At 36.5% G+C, this 23591-nt stretch overlaps 1 protein-coding gene and 1 long non-coding RNA gene across 3 annotated transcripts; one reads left to right on the forward strand and one right to left on the reverse strand.

Moving 5' to 3' along the window:
- Nucleotides 1-1050: 1050 nt before the first annotated feature.
- Nucleotides 1051-4126, forward strand: LOC111607019. Its single transcript, XR_002752289.1, has 4 exons — nt 1051-1496; nt 1575-1619; nt 1875-1991; nt 2191-4126. It is a non-coding gene; the product is annotated as an uncharacterized LOC111607019 (long non-coding RNA).
- kif3a (kinesin family member 3A) lies at nt 2576-21221 on the reverse strand. 2 transcript variants are annotated; one of them, XM_023328764.1, is made up of 19 exons: nt 21054-21221; nt 19472-19745; nt 19107-19251; nt 17575-17659; nt 17307-17412; nt 15057-15196; nt 14718-14915; nt 14250-14424; nt 14066-14164; nt 13361-13447; nt 10659-10667; nt 9441-9597; nt 9176-9356; nt 7461-7571; nt 6310-6435; nt 5685-5738; nt 5540-5608; nt 5307-5437; nt 2576-4188 (listed from the first exon to the last, which is right to left on the reverse strand). In XM_023328764.1, the coding sequence occupies exons 1-19, from the start codon at nt 21057-21059 to the stop codon at nt 4140-4142; spliced, it is 2202 nt and encodes a 733-aa protein (XP_023184532.1). In that variant the 5' UTR covers nt 21060-21221; the 3' UTR covers nt 2576-4139. The 2 variants fall into 2 exon arrangements, with proteins under 2 accessions (XP_023184532.1, XP_005795389.1); XM_005795332.2 differs by lacking the exons at nt 10659-10667; nt 13361-13447.
- Nucleotides 21222-23591: the final 2370 nt, after the last annotated feature.

Genomic DNA, 23591 nt, shown 5'->3' on the forward strand with positions numbered 1-23591 from the left:
CCTTACTTCCCCCATTAGTTTTACAATCCTGTTTTTGAGTATTAATTGGGTTAAAATATACTGTTTGAAACATTTCTTTGTTTCATTTTAAATTCCACCTTTTATTTTTCTCTGTAAACATTTTTACATTGCCAACCCCTGAAGTCCTAGACCTTCTCCCTTAATAAATGATCCTATTTACTCAGATTATACTGGTCTGGAATTAAAAATTGCTTAATCAGAAATATTTAAGTTTGAAAAAAAAAGTACATGTACTGTATTTCACAGCCTCCGGTCACTAAATGTTTAGAGGGCTTTTTCGTCCTGTCCTGTGTCATAGTTTTAAATAACCTATAGTAGGTCTTGATTCATTTAACATTCGCCTCCAGATGGAGCTCATACTGTTGTCACTTGGTGCTGCAGAAGTGCACGTACTCTTTATCACAAGTGGTGGAGTGTGATAAGGTGGATGTTAGATTTTGCAAAGATATCAGTCTTTATAGTTTCAGGTCATAGCCTCAAGCTCCAGTCAGACCGATTGGCCCCTTTGCTTTTGATGCCAATCAGTTCAGGCTGACTTCTATTTCCAGCTTAACGAAAAAAGCAATGAAGTGTTGAAACTTCATCTGGGTAATAATCATATTAGTAGAAGACTTGTATTTGTCTTTATGTTCTCTTTGATTGTTGGATATTTTTCATCTACTAATATTGTGTGCACAGCATAAAGTAATAACTTTTCTGCACTCTAACAAAAGGCCGTTCCCCAGGTGCAGAAGTGTGCATAAACTGTCACCAACAGGAATTTTTTTCTTCTGTCACATTTTCCCTTTACTAATGTGTGGGTTAAGTTAAAAGCTCGCCTCTAATTATTTCCCATGAACCCACACAGCAGTCATTTTATCATGTCACAGGAAAAGAATCTTACTTTAGTAATAAACTAATAATATCTCTTCAATAAGGTTACTCTTGAATAATTGTCACATGATTAGTTTGCTTCATGATGTGTGTTCTGGCTTTAGTAGATTAGTGTTAAAAGCTTCAAGAGGATCTTCATTTAATTTCTCATACTAGCAGTGAGTTTTAAGTCATTTTGCACATCTAAATGAAGGCGGTCAATCGTTCCTGAGCACCAGAAATTGGAGGCGTCAATTTCTTAGTAAATATAAAAGTCTATAGTGGAAAGTAAGTAAGCCAGATAAGACTTCTTCATCATCCTGTCCCAATTTGGTGTTTCCCTTTCTGACGTTATCAACCACAGTGACGTGAACCGATATAAGCAGCAGTATTGAGAGTTTGCAGGAGAATCGAGTTCTTCTGCTGAACCTGACAGAGCTGACTCAATAGCTTCTTTAGAGGCAGACATGAACACCTCTGCGTTTCAGTGCTCTGTATTTATTAGTGTGATGATGGTCGTGGTGGTGTATTCAGCGTCAGTGCACAACTGTCCATTAAACAAAAAACAGTGTGTGCTTTATCTGCGCCACATTAAGAATGCAACTGAAGATCTGTTAAAAGAGGTAAGAATACTACAAATCATTTATTAAGAGCTTTATTCCAGGTCTGATTGACAATAAGCAATCATGTTTTTATTTTAGAACCTACACGGAAGGGTGCCAAGGGTTTATAAAGATACATGTGCGGTATGTGGAAAATGTTAATTTTTTTAAATGGCTGTATTTGTGTCACAGTGATCTTTGACATCTTTAAACTTTTATCCATTTAGTCATAATGGAACATATAGATTAATGGTACCTAGTACCTTATTTTTACGTTTCCCAAAAAATTCTACAATCCTTTTCTTTTGATCTCAATGAGTTAAGATGTAAAGACCATGAATGATTCTCCAAGTCTGAACTCTGTTGGCTACTTTTAATTGTGATTTTTATACTTTATAGGACAAATTCTTCTGTTTGGCGGAGAAGGCTCTTTCTAACATTACTGAGGCAATGAATCACTCTCAACACGGCAAGGTTGAAAAGCTACGGAGGGCCCTGCATCAATACAACAACATGGTACAGAATAATTTGCATGCAATCTAAACAAATTAGACTTTCTAGTGTATTTAATGGACTTAATATATCTGCTGAACGAAATATTAAGGGCCTTTTCCTAAAATATTGTGCACATTAATTCTGATTTGAGATAAATTGAATGTGTGTTTTTTTGTTGCTTTTTTTGGGAGCTAAATTTGTCAAATTGATTTTGTTTCAGACAAACGACACCCACTGCACACTGGAATACAAGAGTAGATATCAACTACATGAATTTCTTAAGAATGTGAGCAAGTGCACAGACCGTGTCCTACATCCTCCCAAGTATATAAGATGAAGGGACCCCATGAAGTATTATGCTCCTTGTCTAAGTTATTTATAATAATGTAATATTTATTTTTTTATATTTATTTTGCGTTTCTATTGTAGATGAAATGCCTTTAAAAAAATAAATTGAAATGTGACAATGAAGGTGTTATGCAAGCTTTTTTTAAAATCTTCAGATCAACCCACAGTAGGATCTTTAAATTAACAGGTATAATTTTGTAGGGAAGCTGGATGCAATGCATTGCTTCGTGACATCACTACACAACGAGAACCTGAGATCAGACATGAATAATTTATTAAATAAAATCCAGATGTTTGTTGGTGTAAACATTTGACATACACTATAACAACAACAAAAAAAGCTCGCTTACATCCACTAAAAACCAAAACATTAAAAAAAAGGTCATACAAGTGCATAAGGGATACAGATACATACATTTATGGTGCATCACAACAAGTGTTGAAAATAAAGTTGACTGAAGTGGAAGAAATGGTGCAGACGTAAGAGCTAAACGGCATGCATGCCCTTAATGCTTCTGACCTATTAAAGAAAACAGATTAGGAAGTTTTATGCGCTTCAGTTGAATTTAAAGCCTTTTCTTGCTTCTGCAATAGAATAATTTGACTAACTAGAATCCGATTAGAATGTATTCAGCTTTTCATTGAACATAAATATGTTAATTTATGAGAAGCAAAACAGTCAAAGTTTGATTTCTGAGATAAATGTGTTAACAGGACACTTGTGAAGGTGTTGCTGTTTGTAGGACAGCATTGTAATTTCATTTTAAACAATCTGACTCAAGTGCCTTGCAAAAGTCTCAACTCTCTTTGTACCAGTTCTCATTTTGTCCCGATATAACAAAAACTTTCAATTATTTATAGACAATCCAAAACTGCTGAATATTAAAAATGGTAAGGAAATGATACATAGTTTCTAAAAAGTGTGGCGTGCATTTGTTTTCAGCCCTTTTTATTCTGATATCCCTAGATAAAATGCAACATAATTTCAGAAGTCACCACGGTATAAAACAAAGGCCATCTATATGTGACTTAATCTCAGTATAAAGGTGCTTTCTGAAGGAAGAATGTTAACAATTCAGTCTCATGTAGCTCTGCAGGAGCTGCAAAGCTCCACAGCTCAGTTGGAAGACCCTGTTGTCAGATCAACTACTATTTGCACACTTCACAGATCTGGTCTTTGAATGCCACTGCTGAAATAAAGCCCTGCTGCAGTTTGTTGCAAACCAATTAGAGGATCCAGCTAACAAAAAGATACGGAGAGAGCTATATGGCCTCCCTGGAAATTGCTAATTTATGTGAAAAACTAATACTGCACATCATCTTAAACACACCATTAACAATGTTGCACAGGGTGAGTGGTGTCTGTCCATACAAAGCCAGTAGAGACATAACCCTGAAAGCTCTGAATACAAATGCACACCACACTTTCAGGTTTGTATTTGTGAGGAATGTTAGAAGCAATGCGTCATTTCCATTACGCTTCCCAGTTATGCACTTGTCTCTGTTGGTGTATTACATAAAATCCAAACAACATTCATTGAAGTTTGTGGTTCCAATGTGGCAAAATGTGAAAAAGCAGAAGAGGCCTGAATAGTTGCAAGGCACTGCTTCAAGCAGATTGTCTTTCGTTGTGTCCTATTTTCAAGTGGTTGTTCTCCTAATAAAGGTGCCGCCTGATCACATTTAAAACCTTACCGTCTTATGCAGTGTGTGATCAAAATCTATTACTGTTCGACCATAAGCAGGACTAAATACTTCTTTTACGTTACATCAAAGCTGAAGTCAAGGTAAAGCTGTAGTGAAATGTTGGCCACCACATCATCACTGCAGAAGGGAATCGATCACTGTGTCTGGTTTTGCGGATCTTTTCCTGTGGGGAGATAGGTGCATGATTATTGTTATCGAACATCCTTGGGTAGCTTTAAGTTTCCTGATTTCTGAGAACAGCGCCGTACCACCGTATCAGCAATTTCGATCAGGCTTTTGCGCAATTTTAAAAACACACACAAAAAAATGTAATCATGTATAGGCCTCCAAAACAGTTGCACAAAAAAATTCTTATGCAGCTTTGTTAAATAGCAAAGAAAGAAAAAGTTGAAATTCACATTAGTAAATTGCAAGTAAAAATGACAGGCGAGGCATCAGCAACAATAATAATATTTAGCAGCGTTTTGTTTGAAACAGAACATAAAAATGCAAAACTCAAAATGTAAAAAGGTGAAAAAACAAAACCAAAATAAAAAACAACACAGGAAGAGTTGCAACAGAGTTTGAAATGAGGTGGGTAAAATTCTGGTAACACCACTGAGGACTGATGCAACATATGCATATTATTATCTATTATCAGATATGATGGGTTGCATCACTTTAAAAAAAACAACCAGTAAATCAGTTGGGCAGTTAATCACTTAATCAAGCAAGCAAGCATATAAACATCACCTCAAGCAAAGGTTTCACCCCTGTAATTAGTTTAATTTTATTACAACATAGTTTTTACTATGCAGACATGGGAGAATTTATTGAACAGTTGGTTTTTTTTTTTTATGAACGTGCTTGGGTTTATAAAGGCTTGGGATTAAACTGGTTCGGTCTCCGCATGAGGTGAAAAGGTCCAACCGAATGGATTCAGCTGTTTAAGATGCTCTAAAAAGAATTTTGCACAAGATGCTCAAGTGCAAAAAAAAAAGTGAAGCAAAAACTGCAATCATGTCAGGAAACGTCTTTCTGATTTGATGAGAAACGGCAGGAAAAAAAAGCTTCATATTCTAAGTCAGTGTTAAAACAGAAGGTTGATTCTTGTGGAGAGAAAAGTTTTGAACATACACGCTGGGTTATTCTTTTCTAATTTTTGTACTGTGTAAGTTATTATTTGTGTATTAAACATTTATTTTAAAACAACGAGCCTAGAGAAATAAAAATTGCAAAGGTTGCCGAAGAGTAGAGTCTAGTGGTGCATGAAACATAAGATCTGCTTTGGAGCAAATTTACCTTCGGCCGGTCTTCGGTCTGCCACTTTTACTGCCTTTAGAGGCTTTGGGCCTCTCTAGTTTCATCAGTGATTGCCGCATGCTCTCCTCTGTATATGCTAGGTACACGTGGGACAGATCCACCTCAAATGGCTAGAAGTGGTGAAGACAAACATGAAAAGGGTAAATATTGCACCTCAATGACAACTAAACATCCAGATGATTAGTCATTGGTGACAAACTTCTGAAACTCACATCTTTTTCTTTTTTGTCTGGAACTGGGGTTTGTTTTCTCATATTATTGCCAGTGTAAGCCACACATTTCTGAAAAAAGAAATCACAAACAAAGGTTAAGTCAAAATTTAAATTTTAACGGCACAACTCTGCAATCTCAACTCACCAGCTGCCATTCTCCAATATCTTCATTCCAGTGGACATAATTTTCTATCATCGCCTACAAAAAAAAGAGAACATTTTTAGGAAGTAGAAACTAGGTCAGATTTTCACTCAAACTAAAATACCAGTCTGCCTAGCATAGTGTAGCAAACAATACATCATTTTAGCTTCTGATTTTTTAAAAATGATTATTTATTTATTTTTTTTACATTTTCTTGAACTAACAAACTTCAAGGTTGCTCTGATTCAAGCCCGCTGTGCATGAGAAGTGTCCTCTAGCTGCAGGCTGCAGCGTATTCATGTGTGTGTGCCGGCATACGTCAGTCAGGCTCGACTTCAGTCAGGGGCTGGGATTAAAACATCCCTCTCTAATCGAATTTAAAGGTGTAAAACATGCTAATATAAAAACTGTTACAACTATAACACAAGTTTTTAAATAACATTTGTAAATATCCTTTCTTTTTGTCTGGCTCAGGGTGAGATTATATATATTTCACACTTTAAATGGCAGATTATGGATTACATATTAATTTGTGGTATGCAAACATTTTTGAGTTGAAGAACAGGAATATGTAACATTTTTGCAGTATGCATAAAACAATAACCTTATAAAAAACAACAACATAGACCTGGTACTCCTGGGGAATAAAGTTATCTATGATGAGCATCTGGAGCCTCAGTTCTCGACTCAGCTGGCGGATGTTTTCCAGGAGGCCCTCAATCTCTCTGTTGTGCTCTTGTTGCAGATCTGCCATCTGATAAACACATCAGGAAAAAAAATATTACTGTGAGAAAATGTTCCGTTATCGCTGACAGTAAAATGAACTCGTGGTGAGACCTTGCGAAATGAATTACCGGATTTTATATTATTTATGGTTATATGCAAGTCAAGTCTTTGAAAGAAACACTCGTTCCTATCATATTTCAAGATAGCATATTTCAAATAATAAGGGTCACAATAAATAGAAATAATTAATAACTAACCAAAGATATTTCTTGAATTAACTTTAAGATCTCATAAAATATTGACACATCAATTCACAATGATGTGCTTCAAAAACAGAAGAGCTAATAGTGAATAATGAATGAATAATAAAGCAAAAAGAACAGCAAACAAGGCAGCAGCTTATTAATGCCGTATCTAAGTTTCATGGGTTTCTATCAGTACATTTCCATCCTGGTTAAAATTCCCTCTTAATGAGTCTATACCAGCTCAGAGAAACTAAGTTACAAAGTGACCAAATCAGAGGCCTGTCAATAATTTGGATCAGAATCTGTCATTTTCTTTAAAAACTTAAACCATTTCAAAGATCCTAAAGAACAGTCAGTCAATTGAACAGAACTCTGTGCCTCCACGGGATGAATGGTATCTTTATGAACAAAGTTCAAGTGGCAGTAAGCCTGATATGATAGCATCTCGGTCATCATCTCTATGGAGGTATCCTGCTACTTCAGAGGCAGGGGAGATCAGTAACCAAGGTATATGTGAATAATGTCAAACGTATCAACCTCCAGATCACAGGAGGCATGAAAAGGGGAAAAAAATCTGCCCTCAGCAAGCTCATTTCAAGTCACTTCAAAGATGTTTCTGCACAACGAATTTGACATTCTTGTAATCCCAAGTGAAAAAAAAAAACAACTAAAAAAAGGATCTAGTGTAAATTGACTAAGGATAGGAGCTAAAGTCTAACATTGGAAGGAAGTGTGAATAATTAATTGAAATTATTCCAACGCAGACAATTCAATTCACTCCCCGATGATTTTTATTTATTGGACTTACTTCTGATTTGGCAGCCATTAGCATGGTCCACACTTTCTTCAGCTTTTTGGTCTTTCCTTGAGCTTCCTCCTGCAGACTTGTGTACTTCTCTTCTATATCTAAACGTTCTTGCTGTTTATGGAGGGAGAAAGGTCATTTGTCATACATATCGTACAATATAGAATACATTGTAACATAGAGTGAGTATGAAAAGTATTCAGACCCCTTTAAATGTTTCACTCTGCAGTCATTTGATAAAATCAAAAAAGTTCATATTATTTATCATTAATGTACACTCAGCACTCCATCTTGACAAGATAAAAATGTGAATATAGAAATTTTTGCAAATTTATTAATAAAGTAAAACTGAAATAGCACATGGTCATAAGTATTGAGGCCCTTTTCTCAGTATTGAGTAGAATCACCCTTTCGAGCGAGTACAGCCATGAATCTTCTTGGAGATGATGCAACAAGTTTTTCACTTCTGGATTTGGTGATCCTCTGCCATTCTTCCTGGCAGGTCCTCGAAGTTCAATCTCCGTCTCATCAACCCAGAGAATCTTACTTCTAATAGTCTGGGAGACTTTCATGTGTTTTTTTGCCAAACTATGCAGGCTTTCTTATGTCTTGCACTGAGGAGAGGCTTCCATCGAGCCACTCTGACATAAAGCCCCGACTGGTGGAGAGCGGCAGTGATAGTTGACTTTGAGGACCTTTCTACTGCATCTCTGGAGCTCATTCACAGTGATCTTTGGGTTCTTCTCCTCCTCTCTCTCACCACAATTGCTCAGTTTAGCTGGACGGCCAAGTCTAGGAAGAGCTCTGGTCGTCCCATACTTCCTGCATTTAAGGTTCTTTTGAGACCTTTTGAAATTCTTTTGTAACCTTGGCCTGATCTGTGCCTTGCCACGTTTCTGTCTCTGAGCTTCTTGGCCAGTTTCTTCATCCTCATGATTCTCATTTGTGCCGACATACACTATGAGGTCTTATATAGACAGATGTGTGCCTTTCCTAATCAAGTCCAATCTGTTTAATTAAACACAGCTGGACTCCAATGAAGGAGTAGAACCATCTCAAGGAAGATCAGAAGAAATGGACAACATGCGAATTAAATATGAGTATCACAGCAAAGGGTCTGAATATTTATCACCAAGTGATATTTTAGTTTTTTTTTATTAATAAATTTGCAAAACTTTCTACATTTCTGGGGGGGGGGGGGGGGTTCTGTCAAGATGGGACGCTGGGTGTACATTAATGAGAAATAATATGAACTTTTTGATTTCAGCAAATGCCTACAATGCAAGAAAGAGTGAAAAATCTAAAAGGATCTGAATACTTTCCATACCCAAAGTACAGCTGATGAGATAATGCCAACACGGAATGAAAGTCCAATAAGGATGTGAGAATCTGAGTCTGAGAGGTAACTTTATTTACACCACAATGAGTCAGCTTTTCAGTTTGCAGTAAGCACTGTGGTCTCATATCCGGTACAGCTTGCACTTGGTGACCGACAGCAGATTTTAGGTAAAAGCTGCAAGAATTTTGTTCGGCTACTTGTCGCTCATAACATACAAAATTAGATTGTTCTTATCGCTCCATCAGGCTAGAAGCTGTATACCACCAATTATTCATAAATGCCATAATTGTATCAGATAGAGAAAAACTGAGTCACAATGAAAATTATCTATCAATCAAAGTGGTTTGGTACCAGGGACCTGATTTGCAGCAGATCATACCTCTTTCTCTTCCAGCTCCTTGCGTAGCTGTTCTGCTCGCTTGCGACGCTCCTCAAGCTCATTATTCGATTCATCCAGGAGCCTCTCCTGCTCCTCAGCCTTAGCGAGAAGATCCACTCCACCTACAATCACCTTCTTCTCTAAAGCCGACAATTTCTCTAGCAGGAGGTGATGCTCCTGTCTAAAATATATTAAAAATGGTTCACTCGAGATGTCCAATTTTGACCTTAATAACCATGTATGATTTTTAAGTTTTATGACTCACTGGGCTTTAAGAAGATCCTTCTCCCTTTTCTCCAGCTCTGCTCTTGCCTTGTTCCTCTCCTCCTCCTCCATGTCCAGCTTGGCCTCCAGGGCCTTTCTTTCCTCCTCAATCTTTGCCTGCATCTCCACCATCTTGTCTGGAGAAACCTTCTTCCTTCCTAAAATGAGAACAGAGAATATGATCAAAGTCTGTCAGATACTTCTTAGAAAGTATCAGTAGTAATTCATAGTGTGCACAGTTAATTACACCACTGTCGAGGAATGATGGTGGTGTAATGGATGCTAAAGGATCGATTTGTTGTTATTTTAAGGGAATGATAAATGATAATGCACAATAATAAATTCTTAATATGTATCCAACAAAATCTAGACAGTGTCTTTAAAATGTTGCACATTATGTCATTTTACAACCACAAACTTTCATGGATTCTGACATTGGGATTTTATGTTATAAAAAAAAGGGCAGAATTGTGAAGCAGAAGGAAAATCATGCTTGATTTTCAAAATATTTTACAAAGGAATAAATCTGAGGCGTGCATTTTGCTGCTCACCTTTCATTACAGTTACAACTAAAAGTCTTTTGCATGTATAACTGAATATACACAATGGATGTATATCCATTCTTTTGTCCCAATATTCACACATGCTGACCTTTAGCATCTGCACAACTAAAAGACATACATTAACTGTGGGAATCAAGGAAAGAGAAAGTGTACACAATAGGTTCAAAATGTTATTGGGAGGCAGAATTTGCATGCATCGCACTTAAAATATAACCTCCTGCTGAATATTGCATCCATGCAGTCCTGCACAACTGCAACATTGCTCACACTAATACTTTAATGACAATTGTGAATCAACATATTGTGTAGCTCTAAACAATTCCTTCAACCTCAGAGTGCTGCACTACTTCATGTTGGTCTACCACATAAAATCTCAATAAACTACATCAAAGTTTAAGTTAATAATGTGGGAAAATTTGTAATGTCTTTTTTCCCCAAAGAACTGTATCAAATGAGAGATTCAACACCGTGATTGTCATGAAGATGAAAATGAAAACCGTCCTTGAAAGCCAGACATAAAAATGTTACCAGTAATCGTCTCTTATTCAGTAATTCCATCGGAGTGAGCTGCAGTATTAGCTGAATCTCCTTAAATTGTAATGTAATTGTTTGCTACATGACTTAGAACCATCTGGGGTTTATTTTTTAACACCAACCTCTTTGGCCTTGAATAAAAAGGTACAAAGCGAGTCAAACAGGCATCATTTGCAACAGGAGGACAGAGAGAGAGAGAGAAAAAAATGCATTACAAAGTGATTTAGAAAGTTGTGTACGGGGAGGGCACCAAATAAGAGGTCAAACAGTGAAACGAATACTAACGAAAACTTTCAGCAAGACCAATCATATGCCAGTCAAGAGAGATGAATTTAACTATATATAACAAAACAAGACATGGGCAAACTGCATCTTTGAGGTTAGGGGCAAACATTTCACATAATAAGGCAAGTTAGAGATGAAAGCCGACAATCTGGTTAGACAATGCTCATGCTGAAGCTCTTTATGATGTCAAAGGAGCAACCAGTTAGGTAAAATGTGAAGTATTCATTCTTAGAAAGATTTACTGCTACTGAGCAGACAAGTCAGACAGAAATCTGCAAAGTGGGTCACACCAGGAACCTGGGAGACACTTTTAATATCCGTGTAATAAAAATAAAAGAAAGGTAAGGAGCTGTGCTGTGATAATACAGGAGTGATAAAGACAGGAAGAAAAGACAAAGCCCTTTTTACACATGTTCTTAACTCTGGAAAGGATAGATTGCCTACAAAGGACAGAAATTATTTTTATGTTCAATACTCAAAGATATGTCTTAGCTGCCCAATTCTTTAATATGAGTTTTATAAACTACTGCATTTTAGTAACAGCAGAAATGGTCTGGTATTTATCTGGATTTGTACCGGGCCTAAGGCCGCCAATAATCATTAGTTTAGATTATTCTAGGATTAGGATAAATCCTAAAGAATTTCCACAAAAATAATTTTAATGACTGTTTTACATCATTAAATTAGACTTTCACATGTACTGCAGTCACAATAAAAAGTCCTTTAAAGATGGAATCCCTTACTTTTTATTATTTAAGAAATAAAGTATTTGTTCAGATACTTTATTTGATATTGTGAATATTCAGGATACTAAACAGAATAAGGTTCAACTAAAACTTACAACTGACCTCTATTAATGAACTCTGTGTAATATTTATTAATTCCTGTGATTTTATCTTCTTAGTCTAGGTAAATAAATGTGATTAAAACAAGTTGTTTTACAACTAATTTGGCTGCAGAACGTCTGCACATAATCACAGGCGCAAAGTTATCAACGTATCTGACATCATAGACTGCACTAACTAGATGAAGAAAACCGTGTTGAGCTTCTTTGTCTTTACTGTTGGCACATCAGTGCCCTCTGCATGTCATCTCTGCAGCAGCTAATACTGTGCTGCTTGGGTTAAAATTGTATGCAGGAAAACCCCGAAGGGTGTCCGAGCCCCCCATTTCCTGGTGCCCATAATGTATGGACACTAAACTACTAAACCCACAACACTTTGCAAATGGCCCAAATAACCAGACAGTTGAGGTACTTGGCAAACATAAAATATAATCAGCTCATTTGTGTGCATAGTCTGTGGATTAAAAGAGACAAAAGTCAATTAAAACACAACTGTATTGAAAACATTTTATAGAAATCTAAGTCAAAGATCTCTTGGAAACATTAAAACCTGACAATCTGACGACAGTCTGATAATTAAGCATTCATTTCTTATTGTAATTTAGTTATATTTTTAGATTTGATTATTTTTTGTTATTGATTTTTCTTTTTTTTAGTATTATGTTGAAGAACGGTATACTGATAAATTTATTTGAGTTTGTATTTGATATAATATCCTACATTTCAACACTTACTTTATTGAAACATATTACTGAAGAGCAGCTGCTGCATTGTTTTTCTAACCTCAAAAAACAATTATTTAATTGTGACAGTATTTGTTAACCATTATTATGATTATTACTTCCATAAGTAAGGAATACATGGAACAATGTGGAACAAGAACGCTGCTCTTTCAATAAAATACTTGGAATCAATCAAAATAAATTATTTTTAGGTCAGATTAAAATTTTCTGTCTGCATCAGAACCTAATCACATCGATTTGGTTGAAGTGTCCTTGGCAAATTCCCAGTGACTAAATATGACTAAGATCAACCGTCAGTCACTCAATTTAAAAGGTCTTTGAAGAAAACTCTGTGACACTCCAACATTTTGTACCACTGCTCACAGTTTTATATATTATCTCACATCTATGGCAAGAGAAAAAATACTTTCTCTGACTCAGCTTGTAGACTTGACATCAAGGCAACAGGAAACCCCCTAAGGAAAACCACCTACCTATACAAACCATTTTAGCTATTTACAGAGTGTTACTAAAAATCTTACAGAAAGATCTTGAAAAGCACGCATTAATAACGTAGGAGTATAGGTCACATATATGACAACTTTGACTGGATCTAAGGGATTGTTATCTACCGATTTAAAGGATTGAAGATACTAAACTTCCCCAAAAGATCTTTATGCAGCTGCCATGCTACAAAACTCAGCTTTCTAGACATTTTTACTCCAAGAATATATTAATATATTTATATTTTGTTCTCTTCTACTTGAGAATACAGCCATATAAGTCAAGAAACGTAATAGGCACCAAGAAAAAGAAATAAAGTAAAACATTCAAATGAATGCATAGTCACAGCAGCAAAAATATCACATTGGATTTAATATATTAAAAAGCTTAAAATTCCTGTGCTCATGTGTGAAAAGGGCTATAATATGTGGGCAGGCTGGTTGGTGAGCAGAGGGTTACTCCAACTCACTATCCCGCAGGTCGGCGTCAGTGGGCGGTGTCACTGAGGAAGTGTTGGTAAATTCTGAACTATTACTTCTGCTGATATCACAACTGTCTGAAAAAGAAGCAGAAGAAGTCCCAAAGCCCAAAGACAGAAACATGAAAGAAAGATAAACCATAAACAGTTGTAGGAAAATGTGATTATAAGTTTAAGAACAAAAAATAAGGCAAAAATCATTTGCAAGTGAAAAAGCTGGAGGTACAGACATGCAAACTGCTAACTCAGCAGACCAGATAAGCTCAGAGAAACAACTTAAAACTAAAATCACAAAGAAATCTAAAAAAAACAAACAAATAAACTAACTAAATGGAATTCTATTGTGATGACAAAATAATCCTTGTTCATTTTTCACACCACTCACAGTAGGTGCATCTTGAGACTACCGGGGAACTCCTAAATGAGCAAACTACGAGGTTAATTGCAGCTTTAGTCATGCTATGCATCAAACCTCAAAACAACTTCGACTTGATTCAGATCTTAGAAACTGAATACTTGCTTAGCATTAAAACACTGTCGACGGATCAAACAAGTTACATGCAAATCATGTAGATGGTTATCTATTCTTGTGCTAAAACCGCATACTAAACTGCAAGAACAGATTTTGTTTTAGTCACACAAAAATGTGGGTCTAACTTTTTCCACAATCTGTGCTCATTAATGATCAACTCTTACCCCTCCTCCTCCGTCGGCCTTCTCCTGCTTCTCCTGCCTCATCGTCCCCTTCATCCATCTCCTCTGATCCACTGCCGTCTGAGCCAGAAATCTCTTCACCTAGTGTTGCACAAACAACATTTTAGTCTCTGAAGGAAACACGCACATTATATGTTATATTTTTTATTATTATTTAGCTCCTTACCCTCTTCCAGTTTCTTTTTGAGCTCCTCGATCTCTTTCTGAAACTGCCGTAGAAGGGCGTCCTTGGGATCTTCGTTGATTCTCGCTTTGTTTTTGATGTTTTTAGCCCTGTTAGCATAGCGCAAGGTACTGATGGTCTCGTCATAATTGTAGTCTGCAGGACCTATATTTGCACACTGGTAGGGAAAGGTATGGTGTGTAAAATTTTAAGGCAGACACAGGTATAACGACTTTCCTCAGACAACTAATGAAAACAATACATCTAAAATTAGAAGATCACATCAGACCAATAAAAAAATACAATACAGAAATGTGCCTTGAATATCTGTAAAACAACAACTTGCCTAAAGGGTTTTTTTTGTTGTTTTTTTTCCAAATAGGAATACCGTAACACAGCCTTACAATTAATCCATGTGAGATATGACATTTAAAAAGAGCTCCTAATATTGTGTTCAAACTGAAGCTGTACCATCATGGTCTTGGAGTTTCCCCCCAGCGAATCCTGAAGCAAACGGGTCAGTTTGGAGTTTCTGTAGGGGACGTGAGTGCTCTTGCCGTCCACCAGGGCGGAGATAACGTTACCCAGGGTGGAGAGGGACAGATTGATCTTCGTTGCTTCCTTCAAACGCTGACCTGTGGCTCCAGTTTTGCCCTGTCTTTCTGAACCCTGTGTTTGTTGAGAACAAGCGGTAGTTGGTGAAGATTATGCAGAACATGTGCAGTGAGGCATATGTAGAAGTACCGTGTATAAGCCTCACTGCTTATATACTTAATAAAAGTTTTAAATCATTTATTACTTCATACTTACTGCCAGATCTACGAGATGAAGCTTTCCCATGCGCACATGCTGGTTACCATCCACACCCTTCTCACTGCACTCGATGGTGATGGTGAAGATGGCATGAGAGCGGGAGCTGTGCTCATTCATGTTTGTAGCACCGACGGATCCTGCACCAAAAAAAAAGAAAAAAAAGATCAATTTAAACTTGACATTTAAAATTTTAAGTACTGCTCCTCCAATATCTCAACCTTTTTGTTTTGTGCAATTCATTAGTACCACTGGTAGCAAAGCAGAACCTCAGCATGATGCATCCACCACTATTATTGACAATGGCACAGTGTTCATAAATTTGAAAGCCTCACCTGACTTCACCAAAACATATATGTGATGACTGGTGATGTCTATTATATTCCAAGATCATGAATTCATCATTTCAATACAAAAACATATAAAGTGTGTTGGATTAAAACTGACTGCAAAGTGCTTAATAAACTACAGAGCATTGGAAGCATCACTCTACCATAAAAAAGAGACGGGTGAGAAAAATAGAGATTTATCATGAGTAGTATTGTTGCAACATCCAACAAAAATATCACATTTTATCGTTATTTTTTTCCATTTCCTGAGCAGATATGACATATGGTTAAAAAATAGTCATCATTATGTTGCAACTGATCATGGTGTGGAAAATGTCTTGAGAATATCCCAAAACTATCATTATAAACTGAGGTTCCTGTACAAAGTATGGCATTGATACACTATTTTCTAATTGACACAGAAAGTCTGCATTAGCATATGTGTAATTTAAAAAAATAACTGCAATACTTCCTGGATGAGCCAAATTCACATATTTTATGACAGAGGCAGTAAGTTCTCTGCAAAATGACAACAACAAAGTCATGTGTGCAAAACAGGATTTTTTTGTTACAGCGGGGGAAAATTACAAAGAATTCCACGTATTATGCACATTAACTTAACAAACAGAAGCCTGTGTCTGCAGTGCATTTCACCTAATGCCGCCTTACCATTTTTCACTACAAGCAACAGACTTTCATTTTGATGACAGTCAGAAGAATAAACATACAATCCCTCCTGCACCACGACTGCTGTGTGCAAGAAGAGAAAATCATGGAGGCTATTTTCAATGAGCTTTGAAATAATTGAAGTCATAGTAAAGGTTTAAAGAAAATTATGTGCCAGAGCATAGCATGAAATTCTGAACCTCATGCTCGTTTAGTATGGGTCACTCCTGTCCCCCACATGTTATAAAATTCCTAAGTTTTGCCTGAAGCAATTCAATAACTGGATGTGTCAACACAGCAAATAAAAAAATAATATTTTTAACATGATATCATACTACTATAGGTTAAACTATCACTAATACTAATTAAAAATGTTGATGGCTTCACTGTTAGTGAATTACTTTTAGTCTGTAATAATGTTTTACATATGTTTAACATATTTAAACAAAATTAAAATAATATTGATAATCTTGATGGATTTGCACAATAATCATTGTATTGGCCAGAAGAATGCCAGAATACTTCAGGCAAAAAAGTCAAGCTATTAATAAGTAAGTGAAACAGGCAAACAAACCCAAAAACCAAGTAGACACTGCTGAAAGTTAACAGACTTAGCATTCGCTGCAGGGAGAGTTAGTCTGAACAAAATTCTCTACATTCATTCGTGTCTTGGCAAAAACATGTGAAATGTTAGCCACAACAGTGTGAACAAGAAGAAAAAAAAATTCCAAATTCGACATATCATTGGTCAAATTCTGGACCTAACGTACGAGGGTGACAGTTTGGATGTTATGGTTAAAACAGGGATTACTGCTAGGTGCTCAACACATTAATCACACCTTGAAACTGGTCTTGGCATGGATGAAGCTGCCTAACTTTACATTTTTGGAATAGCCTTACCGGAACCAGGCTTTAACTGTATAGAAAATGCAAGAACTAGGCTTGAAAGCTGGGTCGGTTTCAGCAAACAAACCAATTCAATGGAACTCTATCAATTTTATCAGGAAAAATGATCCAATATTCAGCCAGACATAATCATTGAGACTTTATGCAGTTGCATTATCCCACCCGAGAAAAATAATTCAAATAATCCATTCAAAACCCAAATGCATTATGACATCTATGCCCAGGCTGGGTGCATATGAACCTCAGGCCACAGCAGAATTTCTCATAGACACAGAGTTGACAGTTATATGCGTTTTGTGTTTGATCTGTTACTGCCATGATTTCTTATCAATTCAGTGGTTGTGCTTACGGTTTTTGTGACCGAGTGTCATAATTCTGTCCATATCGTCAGCATTATTTACAACGTAACCAGAGAGATCTTTGATGTACACGCCAACATCAGGTCTTTCTTTGACCTACAAAAAAAAAAAAAAGAAAAAGATCCTTATCATTGAAAGCTGCAACAGTTGCAAATCCAAATTTAGAGTTTAGCAAAGACAAATGACAATTGTGCCTTTTAAGACAAGTCATTGTGCAATACATTTCTAATCAGTCGCTAAATTTATATATCCTGTTACCTCAAGCCTTTGCAACTGGTCCTTGCCCAGCAAATCCCGCACTTCCTCGTTGTAAATCTCCAGGTATGAAACACGAACTAAAAACCTGTCAAAGACAAACAGAGAAAAAAAAATTACATTTTAAAAAGGCTGATGCTGGAATATACACATTTGAAACCTTTCAAAAAGCCCTGTGTATATGAATGCTTTCACTTTGTTCCCACAATCTCGATGAGGGAAAAAAAAAGCTAGCCCATAACAAGAATATACAAAGGAAGTCGATCACCCAATTAACTTCTATGAGGACAAGTCATTGTATATTTCTTTAGTGGGATTTAATAAGTATGTGGGAAAAATCTTTACTTTTCCTGAGCTCATCCAGACAATGACATGTTTAACTATAACTAGTAAGTAGGATAAATTATGTTCAGAGCTTAGCAACAGGAGAGCTTTATGGTTATGCTCTGCTTGCACAACACGACTGTTCAGAAACAAAACCACGTCACATACTTTACAACTTTAAGTGCAGTTACGAGAAATAGATTCAATTCCACGGTATTGGTTAAAAAAACTTGCCAGCCACTTAATTGTGTCATATTTCTAAAATGACTGTCAAAGCTGTTAATCTACCAGTGAAAAATTCTGTGTTTATCAGACGCAATCTAAAAAAAGGGTAGACCACAATAAGGATATGAAATGTTCACCTGGGTAACAAAAAAAAAAATCCTAGCTCAGTTCAATCATGTAGTTTGTGTGAACCAGTGTTCACAAGAAATGGCAAGAATGCCTATCCTAGTTTCTGCAAGCAACATTTCCTGTTTCCTGTTCATGCTTATATTACGCTCTAAGATTTGTCTCCCAAGAGTATCTGGCAGAAGCATTAATATGCTTTCAACATCCTTACTTTAGCATCATGTTAAGTAAAACGTCACTGTATTTTGCATGTGATTGACCATCACAAAACAGTGTATAAAAAAAAGTGGAAATACAGCAACTTATTGGAAACCAATAAGTTGCTGCACTACTTCTTAGTAGTGCAGCAAGTTAGGTTTATTATTTTTTATTTATTTATTTTTACAAACAAATATAAGAGTGTATTGTATATTTTGTAGACTGCAGTCATCACTCTCAGATTTACCTCATTGGTAAATAGTCAATGAGGTAAATAGTCTCTCAATTTACATTCTGTGGGACAGCAAAAACTGTAGTTAACAGATGCTCTCTGGTCAATGTGACTGAGCCTGGGCTAATTTGGAATGAGGAAAGTGTAATAAAGTTGGTCTTCATGTGAAAACCTTTCACTACTAAAACGTTTTTGAAGGTCATCCGTCCATCGTCTATACCTGCTTATTATTGCAGGGGTGCTGCTGCCCATCTCCAGCAGTCACCGGGCAGAAGGTGTGGAACAAGCTTGAAAACCCATGTTTCTTTTTTTTGAAGTTTGATAATTATGCAGAACTTTATCAGATAAAATATGAGCATGTTTGTGATTGTAATGTTATAGAATGCATAAAGGGATATAATAAAATGTTGTCTGCAGTCTGATTTCATACCTTGTGTCGCCCTCTGCCTTGGCAATGTGTCCAAAAACATGAGCAAAAGAATTTGGAATAATCCCTCGAAGTTCTGGTACCGCCCTCACCCCCTCCATGGTGAAGGTTTTTCCTGTGCCAGTTTGCCCATATGCAAAAATTGTGCCTGGATTGGGGATCAAATAATATAATTCCATCATTCCTAATAATATGGATTGTGAAAATTGAAAATGACAAAATATCAAGTACAAGTTACTTTAGAAGAACTGTTATGTGCTTGTTATAAGCCACACTACAGTAATCCCTGCAACGATTGAAAGTTAACTATTTCAATACTTTAACAAAGCTTGTTAAACAAATCGTTTCTATAAGGACAACAACTGTACCGTTATATCCCTCTAAAACGGAGTCGATGATTGGGCGGGCTGTGAGGTTGTAGACATCTAGCTGCTTGCTGTCAGGCCCAAACACAGTGTCAAAGGTGAATGTCTTAGGAGGTTCGTGGGGGATCTCCAGTTTGTTCACCGTTATGGTGCCACGGATCTCGTCCACAATGACGGCCTGCTTGTGGGCCATCATCTTCTCCTTCTGGTTGAGGGGACGACATCTTACCACAACTTTGACGTTATCACTGACTTCCTGTTTCTCAGCCTTACTGCTCTGAAATGGATAAAAGTAAGAAACACATGGACTTATGGGCATAGCTGACAAATAGCATGGGATACATACATACAGTGTATATGCATACACAGGAACATTTTGGCATTCATAATGAAGATATGCAGAAAAAGTATTGCGGAAAAACAGTGGTGAGAAAAAGTGTTTGCCCATCTTGATTTCCTTTTTTTTTTCATGTTTGCCACACTTAAATGCTTCAGAACATCAAGCTAATTAAAATATTAGTCAATCCTCTCTCATGGACAAACAAAAGGGAACAGTGGTTGATTTTCAGATCCTTGATACAAAACATAAAGCTAAATTAACACAATATAGCAATATCAGTCCATATACTTAAATCCTACATAAAACCCAATGGTTTAGCTAAGTGAAAGAGAGTCAAGAGACTCAAGAGAGTCAAGGGATTCTGGACAGTCTAGACCAGGCCAGGGGTCTCCATCATTGGTCTTAGTTGCTTTCCTGCAACTTTCAGATGGCTCTGCTACCAAATACGTGAATCAAATGGAAAGGATAAACCTCAACAAATTACGCAGAGGCCTGGTAATTAATCATTCATTTGATTAATGTGTGCTAGAACAGACTCCAAGGAGAAATGATGAAAAATCCCTCTCTCTGTATGCTCCAGTCCTGTGAAGTGCTGCTCCATTGGCAAATGATTGTTGCATTGACAATAACTGTGCACTGATTTTGTTACAATAATTCTTAGCATGTGATTTTAGTCCGCAAATAAATTGTACATTTAATTTAAAGGCTGGATTACTAACATTTTCACTGCGATATTCTGCTAAGATATATTTTTACAGCTTTTTACGCGTTTTTATCAGTGTTGCAATTACATCTGTATGTACAGACGGAATTTACCGTCTCACAAACACCCCATAATCCAAAGCAGACACAATAAATGCATAAATCAATCAGAGCTGAGAGGTTTTAATTATCCCTTTATGGGTCAAAATGTTACAAGATGTTGCTAGGTAACGACGTTAAGGTCTTTGCTTTGACCGCAGCTGGTTTCCTAATCATAACCGCAATGTTCACTTACATGGAAGAAGCGAACGTAAAGTAAAAGCTATTATGACAAAAAATAAACCCAGTAGTACATAAAACATTAAAAAGAAACGGACAGAGTTGTCAGAGGCCTTTGCCATATCTCTGTATCCTGCAACAGCTACGATAACTGATATGCTAATGCTAAGCGGGGTTAGCATCACATCAACGGAGGAAGGGAGGAACCCTACTTACGAACAAAACAAAACAAAAAAAAACATACAAAAAGGCGTGGCGACTTACCGGCATAGTGAGGAGGTGGAATGTGCTATATATGGAGGCTTCTAGACGCTTGGAGTGTTCTGTTCATTTGATTTTGGGGTTACTGCTCGCTGAATTTGTGCACCAGCGATGTTGTCATTCTCATCAGCAGCTCATGGCCGTTGGCTTGTCAGCTCCAGTCTGAGTCGGTGTGCGCATGCGTATCCACTGGTTTCGACTGGACAGTTTGCATACAGTAATATACTGTATATTAGCACTATTTTACAGAAGTTAATTTGGTAACTCTGCAATTTGTTAAACCATAGAACTGTTATTTTAATAACATAAACGAGGACTCTGAGCCATTAGTCAGCAAAATATCTGACCAATAGATATTTTACTATACTTTTTTTTTAAATCGTAGAAGCCAATGTAAAAAAATTATTGGCTCATTACACTGTATCCCTTAGATGACACAGTACTGGACACAGTACTGTATCCATAGCCTATTTGTAAAATGCTATAAATTAATTTCTCATTATCTACCTCTCAAAAACTAAGACTAGACTTTTTTTATTTGGACTATTTGGACAGACAAAAAAAAATAAATTCCTTTTGTTTAATATTTCAGAAAAACCCTACCTTTAATATGAATATTGATAGGTACTATTGATAACTCCATGCTAAGAACAAACAAAATAACAAGAGACACAATTATTAGTGCTGCTGCTGTAATCTGCTTAAAGAATCAATCTTTGTTCTGACTAATGGAGCTGTAGTTAGTCTTCTCCAAAGTTGCTGCACATGGACTGTGGTGATTCGGCTCCTTGATTGTTGCTGAGCTTTGACTTCAAACATTGCAATTTTATGGTACTTAAAATAATAACTTCTGCCTTTCCTGAATTAAGCAGTGGGAAATTTAGGACCACTTTGTCATGGATGGATGCACTGTTTAAGAATCTATGGTAGGCTGATGTCATGTGCTTACAGTAATAAAAAGTTGTCATCAACAAATATGTTATTAAATATAATAGTACTTTAAAGTTTTCTCAAGATTTATAATCACAAAATGACAAATTAGTCCTTTCCTACCAGCTTAGATCGGAACTTGTTGAGCACGGTCCAACATCTATTTATTATTCACTATATTATGATTAATTGATTAAAAACTAAGATGTTTTTGATGCATCAATGTGTGTGCTGTGATTGAAATCCTGACTAAACAGCAAGGGACTGTCTTTTCTTTCTGAAAAAGGAGTAAAGAGATTCACTTTTAAATTAGATTTGCAAAAATGCTTGGTTGGATTACAGAGGCTTCTGATTTCCTTAAAATATATTAATTATCTTTGAAATATGCAATATTTCAGAGGCAAATCAAATGAATAGGTAAAAAAAAAACGAAAAAGAACTTGTGGGCACCATGTCTAGTCAGCAAGTTGCAGTTTTTAAGCCGTGATTAGTTTCTATGAAACTGAGATGAAATGCATAGTTCAATGGCTCAATTGATCTATGTGAGCAAATTATTACCGAGGTCACAAAAGTCTTACTCTTAGAATTTTGTCTATGAAATAATCAGCAGGATTTATTGGTGAAGAGTCCAGGCAACAGCCTGCCAGAAACAGTCAAAAAGGTCTGGGGATTGTTACAGTTTTTCTCAATAATGTTACCCTTTGTAAATCTTGTATATAAGTATGATAACTCACTTTAAAAATGTTCTAGTTTAGGAATTTAGTTTTCTTGACCAGTGTTTGGTTCTTCTACACTTTTTTTCTTCTGACTATCATAGCTGTCTGTGCAATGTAACATTTTCCTTTCATTTTAGTCTCAATTGAGGCAAATTCAGTCATAGCTTCCCAGCCGTAATACTGCAATGAAAAACACTTACAGGTTCATTAAAGTGGCCTGAAGAAAGGTTGGGTTATAGAAGAAAGAAGCCAAACTGTTAGAGGTTCTGGAACTATACTTTATTAACACAAAAGCAGTACAGATAATTTACCTAATCTCTCTAAATATGTACAAATATAATATGTTTTCTTGGTGGGTTTTGACAAAGGCACTCACCATTGTGTAACAGATGAAGCAAGGAACCTGAAGTGGGTTTTTAGTGCAAAACTTGAATAATGTCACGTGTTACAAACATGCGCACACATTATAGGACGCAAAATACATCTGTGAAGACTTTACCCACGCTCTCACATCCACTCAGGTCCAAAGTAAAAACCTGTTATTTGATTGTCGTGCGGCAGGATTCGTTTTTGGACATAAACACTCGTTTTGTTCAGTTGATCTATTAAGTTATTTGGCAGTCAGGATAAAAATTAGGGGTGCACCAGTTTATCGGCCAGCCAATTTATCTGCGCCGATTTCCTTATTTTTGGGAGATTGGTGATTGGCTGGTACTTACATGTGAAACACATCTTATCCCCCAATCTTATCTACGTCAGCAAATATTTAAAAATCAGCCACTGTTCTCTTCTGCTCTGCTGTCAGAGAGGTTTGACTGATAGACCGGCCCACCAGGTTATGTCTGCACATTTGCAGTTAACAATAGTCACCCCACTGTTGCCAACTCAGCGACTT

This window comes from Xiphophorus maculatus, chromosome 23 (assembly GCF_002775205.1).
Source record: "Xiphophorus maculatus strain JP 163 A chromosome 23, X_maculatus-5.0-male, whole genome shotgun sequence".
In the NCBI taxonomy this organism is placed as follows: domain Eukaryota; kingdom Metazoa; phylum Chordata; class Actinopteri; order Cyprinodontiformes; family Poeciliidae; genus Xiphophorus; species Xiphophorus maculatus.